The sequence below is a fragment of the Piliocolobus tephrosceles genome, chromosome 21 (genome assembly GCF_002776525.5).
Source record: "Piliocolobus tephrosceles isolate RC106 chromosome 21, ASM277652v3, whole genome shotgun sequence".
In the NCBI taxonomy this organism is placed as follows: domain Eukaryota; kingdom Metazoa; phylum Chordata; class Mammalia; order Primates; family Cercopithecidae; genus Piliocolobus; species Piliocolobus tephrosceles.
The window spans coordinates 19,166,416-19,172,585 of NC_045454.1; the positions used below are offsets into that span (position 1 = coordinate 19,166,416).

A 6,170-nucleotide genomic window follows, 5' to 3' on the forward strand; every position below is an offset into this window, starting at 1 on the left:
TCCTGAAAAAAGGCTTTATTTGAGTCTGAATGAGAAGTAAACATCAAGCAAAACAGAGGTCTGAGCTGGGTGACAGGCTGCATCTTCAAGATGGGCCTCGTAGGGGAGGTGTGACAGTGACTGGGGGCTGGGGCACACGGGAGACTCAGGTCATCAACTGTCTCTCCACGGCTTCCTTGGGTTCAGCCCTGTCCTCTGTCATCCTGGAGCTGAACACGGAGCCCATCCTGGAACGTCTCAGAGACTGCATGCTCGAGATTCCGGAAATGGAGGCATAGGTGTAGTAGGATTCTGAGGCAATGATATCGTTTATCTTCCACCGGATCATCGTGCAGCCCTTCACCACGAGGGGCCACAGGAGGCAGAAGGCAATGTAGAAGATCACCAGGCCCACAAACACGCTGACTGACACCTGCAGGGAGCAAAGAATAAATAAGGAGTTGGCACATGATAAGGTACATAGTCCACAATCTAGATCCACAGTTACAGGGAAATTGACAGATGGAGGCGTGATGGCAGGAGGAAATGAATGGGTAGACAGCCTGTGGCATGGCAGGCGTTCAGTCGGCATGACCAGATGAGTGAATGAAGGAATGAATTAGCGAAGTACAGCAAGCATAGGTGTGGAGGCGTGGGCCCTTGCCCACCCAGCAGGGCAGCTCCTGGACAACCACTCACCGTGAGGATGAAAAGGGCCCGCTTGGGACTGAGTGGCAGCCCGTGGATGTGCAGCAGGAAGGTGAGCTGGTAGTTGCAGTAGGTGCTTGTGTCCACTCCTCTGCGGGGGTTGGGAGGAGACCCAGGATTAGAGGAGAAGCCAGGCATTCCATGGGCAGCCCCTGACCCACACCTGGGCCACTTGCCTGGCTCACCTATTGCTCACCAACACCTTGAAGAAGAATTCAGGGGCGAAGATGCCTTGGGGAACACTGTCATAGCATGGGGCGTTCTCCAGACAGAGCCACCTGCGAGCCAAAGATCAGGCAGTTGTGCTACCAACCATGTCTAGTCTGTGCCAACTCCCAATTTCTTCCTCCACCCCAACACTCTCGGTGAGGACCAAATGGGTGCAATCTCATGCCTTCCCTCATTCATTCCTTCATTCACTCATTCAATCATGCTGACTGAACGCCTACTGTGCCACAGGCCGTCCACTCATTCATTTCCTCCTGCCTTCACACCTCCATCCGTCAATTCCTCTGTCACTGTGCATCCATCCAGATTACAGGCTGTGTACCTATCATGTGCCAACTCCTTATTCATTCTTTGCTCCCTTCATTCCTTTATCCCATAAATACAGCTTGAGCACTTACTAGGTACAAAGTCACATCTTTCATTTATTTCCTTCTTTATTCATTATCCAATAAATGCAGGTTAGGCCGGGCGCGGTGGTTCACACCTATAATCCCAGCACTTTGGGAGGCCGAGGCAGGTGGATCACTTGAGGTCAGGAGTTCAAGACCAGCCTAACCAACATGGTGAACTCCCATCTCTACTAAAAAATACAAAAACTAGCCAGGCGTGGTGGTGTGCGCCTGTAATCCCAGCTACACGGGAGGCTGAGGTGGGAGAATCACTTGAACCCAAGAGGCGGAGGTTGCAGTGAGCTGAGATTATACCACTGTACTCCAGCCTGGGTGACGGAGCAAGAGTCCATCTCAAAAAAATAAATAAAAATAAAAAATAAAAAAATAGCCGGGCGCGGTGGCTCAAGCCTGTAATCCCAGCACTTTGGGAGGCCGAGACGGGCGGATCACGAGGTCAGGAGATCGAGACCACCCTGGCTAACACGGTGAAACCCCGTCTCTACTAAAAATACAAAAAATTAGCCAGGCGAGGTGGCCGGCGCCTGTGGTCCCAGCTACTCGGGAGGCTGAGGCAGGAGAATGGGCGTGAACCCGGGAGGCGGAGCTTGCAGTGAGCTGAGATCCGGCCACTGCACTCCAGCCTGGGTGACAGAGCAAGACTCCGTCTCAAAAAATAAAATAAAATAAAAAAATAAATAAATTTAAAAATAAATAAATAAATAAAAATAAAAAAATAGAGCAGGTTAAATTCTGACTAGGCGCAAGTTGTTCATTCATTCACTGCCTTCATTTGCTCATGGCTTCATTTTTTTCCTTTCATTGAATGAAACTTACTGAGCCCCTATATATGAATTTGTTTCTCTATTGTTTTATTCATTCATTAATACCCCCATTCAAATATCAATAAATGCCTGCCACGAATTGATTTATTCATTTGTTCATTATTTCATTATTTCATTCAATAAATGCTATGTTAACCAGCCTGGCCAATATGGTGAAACCCCATCTCTACTAGAAAAAAAAAATACAAAAATTAACCGGGCATGGTGGCATGCGCCTGTAATCCCAGTGCTTTGGGAGGGTGAAGCGTGAGGATCACCTGAGGTCAACAGTTCAAGACCAACCTGACCAACATGGTGAAACCCCATCCCTACTAAAAATACAAAAATTAGCCAGGCGTGGTGGCGGGTGCCTGTAATCCCAGCTACTTGGGAGGCTAAGGCAGGAGAACTGCTTGAACCTGGGAGGCAGAGGTTGCAGTGAGCTGAGATTGTGCCACTGCACTCCAGCCAGGTGGACTACAGAGGGAGCCTGTCTGAAAAAATAAACAAACAGGAGGCTGAGACAGGAGAATTGCTTGAACCTGGAAGGTGGAGATTGCAGTGAACTGAGATCGTGCCACTGCATTCCAGACTGGGCAACAAAGAGCGAAACTCCATCTCAAAAACAAAAATAAAAACAAATTTATGAGTCTATTCAGGACCCAGTTCTGGAGGAGAGACAGACCCCACACCAGACAGTGACTGCCCAGGGCTGTCCACTCTAGGATGGGGACGCACAGGTAGGGGACTCAGGGGCGGGATGGGAGAGCCCCGGGAGGCCATGGGAGCCACGAAGGGACAATTGTCCCATCCTGAAACAGAAAAGTCCTCCTGGCTGAAGGGGCATCTGCCTAAGGCCTGAAGAGAGGAGGGAGCAGCATTGCAGGCAGAGACTTTGGCTTGTGCAAAGTTCAGCCCCATTTGAGTAACACAAAGGCAGTCAGTGTGACATGGGGATCAAGAGGCCTCCTAGGGGCAGAAAGGATGGGTGGGCCTGATGGACTACCCACAGATGGGGGCCAAGAGGGCCAGGCTGCGCACTCACTCGATACCCGGGCTCTCATGGGACATGACGTGGAAGGTTGAGCCTTTGGTGGTCCTTTTGGTCCTCGTGGTCCAGATAAGGCTGTTGGTCCTGTGCAGGACGAGGTCATCTCAGCCAGGGGTTGGGGGGGGTGTGGGGGAGGTATGGTCTCAGTGGTCAGTGTGGAGGGAGGCCAGAGGTGGGTGCAGGGGGCGTGGTGTTAGGGGGCCCTGCAGGAGTTTGCCTGTGGGATCCTAAGAGCCCCACTGTGGGCGGGGCCTGAGATGCGGAGGCGGGGGCTTGGGAGGTGGGCTTGGCTTGGAAGTGGGAAAGGCCTCCAGGGGAAGCAAGGCCTATTACGCGTGGGGCCCCACGGGGATTACTTGTCCAGGGGGCTGTTGAAGCGGTAGATTTCGTCCTTGTTGTAGTCCTTGAGTGTGTCCAGTGTGGGCCCGCCACCCACCACCAGCAGCACGTAGCTACCAGGGACAGAAGTGCACACGGACTGGTCTCTGGGTCTCGAGTCCTACACCCATCCCCTTCCACTCGCTCCAACTGCCCTAGCTACAAGTTGGCCACACCTTTACCTGCCCTGGAAACTGCCGGAGTCTCCTGTCACCAAATCTTGAATCAAGAAGAAGGGGTAGAAAACTATGGGGTTGGAGGAGATTGAGACGGGAAGAATAAATTAGCTTGGCCTGAGAAGCTGAGGACCAAGGGGGAAAGTGAGATACCGGGGGAAAGACGGTGGGTAGCCTGTGGGCAGAGGAGTGGGGAGGGAGAGCGCAAAGTGGTGGGGGCAAGAGGACAGTGAACGATGCAGGGGAAGGGACTGGACACACACTGTCCCGGAAGAGAAAGCAGGGCATCTCGGGGTCCACTTGAGCACAGTCAAAGTAGTGTTTGTTCTTCAGGCGGTTGTATTCCAGAGTGTAGGTGATGTCGAACGCCAGGCGCTTGCCTGGAGGGCAGCCAATGAACACTGGCACCATCAGGTTGCCCTCGGTGGGAGGAAAAAAGGCTCATGGGAGTGGCCAGGGTCTCCTCAGGCCCCTGGAGAGGTGAGGGGCAGGAAGGACAGTCCCCCTCCCACAGACACCACCACCAACTGCCTGGCTCTCCCTCACTGCCAAAGGCAACATGGTCATTAATATCATTAAAACGGCTTGGCGCAGTGGCTCATGCCTGTAATCCCAGCACCTTGGGAGGCCGAGGCAGGCCGATCACTTGAGTCCGGAGTTCGAGACTAGCCTGGCCAGCACAGCAAAACCCTTTCTCTACTAAAAATACAAAAAATTAGCTGGGTGTGGTGGTGCATGCCTGTAATCCCAGCTACTTGGGAGGCAGAGGCAGGAGAACAGCTTGAACCAGGGAGACAGAGGCCAAGATTGCGCCACTGCACTCCAGCTGACAGAGCAGGACTCTGTCTCGAAAAAAAAAAAAAAAAAAGACGCAGAGTCCGCTCATTCTCTCCCCTAAACCTCCAACTCCTTTGCCTCCACCCTGTTTTGTCCAATCTTGTTTCCTCCAGAGTGTCCCTACTTCCAGTTCCCTCATTGATGTCCGTCCCCCCCCCCCCCCCGCCCATGCAGCCAGATGGGCCCTGAGGACCCTTGAGTCCCTCCTCTGCTTGGAGCCCTCCTGAAGAGCCAGCTCACGTACCATGGCTCATGAGGCCCCACTTACTCTGCCCCTCACTGCTCTAAGCTCATCCCGCCACATTCCCCCTTGCCCACCCTGTGATGCGGTGACACTTCCTCCTTGTTTATTCAGTCTAGCACATGAAATCTCATGTACTCTAAGGAGGTGGGGGCTGTTACAACCCCTTTTGACTGCTCAAGGTCATTCTAAGCCAGGAGAGAGGAACACCAGAATCTGTGTGCCCCGGAGTGGGTAGGGAAGTGGGTGAGAACAAGAACTCTGGGGCAGGCCCCTCCTCTACCACTTATTAGCTCCCTGGGTTACTCTGCACCTCTCTGAGCCTCAGTGTCTGCCCCGGACAAAAGCGATATCACATATATAAGCAAGTGAAGAACCAAGAACCCAAAGAACTGAATGAGGAATGTGTGAGTGGGCAGAAGAAGAGAGAGATGTGAAGGCTGGGCCAGGCCAGCCCTTGTGCCACCTTTGTGCCAATTGCAAAAAGTGGCCCTAGGCCAGGCGTGGTGGCTCACACTTGTAATCCCAACACTTTGGGAAGCCAAGGTGGGCAGATCACCTGAGGTCAGGAGTTTGAGACCAGCCTGGCCAACATGGTGAAACTCCATCTCTTCTTAAAATACAAAAAATTAGCCAGGCGTGGTGCTATGCACCTGTAATCCCAGCTACTTGGGAGGCTGAGGCAGAAGAATCGCTTGAACCCGGGAGGCAGAGGTTGCAGTGAGCCGAGATTGCGCTATTGTACTGCAGCCTGGGGGACAAGAGTGAGATTTCATCTCAAAAAAAAAAAAAAAAAATGTCCCTGTTGCTCACTCTATTCTCCCTCTGCAGAAAAGTTATCAGAGGGAACACATCAGCTTGTGTGCAACCTGTACAACTGGGAAGATGGCCCTTTCCGAACACATGAATGAATGGAAGGAGTTAGGCTGGGTGCGGAGGCTCACGCCTGGAATCCCAGCACTTTGGGAGGCTGAAGCAGGTGGATCACTTGAGTTCAGGAGTTTGCGACCAGCCTGGCCAACATGGAGAAACCCTGTCTCCACTAAAAATACAAAAAATTAGCTGGGCATGGTCGTGGGCACCTGTAATCCCAGCTACTCAGGAGGCTGAAGCAGGAGAATCACTTGAGCCAAGGAGGTGGAGGTTGCAGTGAGCCAAGACTGCACCATCGCACTCCAGCCTGGGCAACAAGAGCGAAACTCCGTCTCAAAGAAAAAAAGAATGAAGGCCGGGTGCGGTGGCTCAAGCCTGTAATCCCAGCACTTTGGGAGGCCGAGACGGGCAGATCACGAGGTCAGGAGATCGAGACCATCCTGGCTAACACAGTGAAACCCCGTCTCTACTAAAAAATACAAAAAA

At 52.4% G+C, this 6,170-nt stretch overlaps 1 protein-coding gene across 3 annotated transcripts in view; it reads right to left on the reverse strand.

Moving 5' to 3' along the window:
• Positions 1–6,170, reverse strand: part of CATSPERG (cation channel sperm associated auxiliary subunit gamma) — a 37,487-nt gene continuing 31,317 nt past the window's right edge. For 2 of the 3 annotated variants that reach the window (XM_026447710.1, XM_026447709.2), the window contains 7 exons: positions 3,997–4,153; positions 3,740–3,803; positions 3,536–3,631; positions 3,174–3,263; positions 873–965; positions 679–778; positions 1–412 (listed from right to left, as the gene is read on the reverse strand). In XM_026447710.1, the coding sequence (XP_026303495.1) occupies positions 146–412; positions 679–778; positions 873–965; positions 3,174–3,263; positions 3,536–3,631; positions 3,740–3,803; positions 3,997–4,153 (867 nt within the window). In that variant the 3' untranslated portion in view covers positions 1–145. The remainder of the gene's footprint in view (positions 413–678; positions 779–872; positions 966–3,173; positions 3,264–3,535; positions 3,632–3,739; positions 3,804–3,996; positions 4,154–6,170) is intronic. The other variant, XM_026447708.2, reaches the window with a different exon arrangement.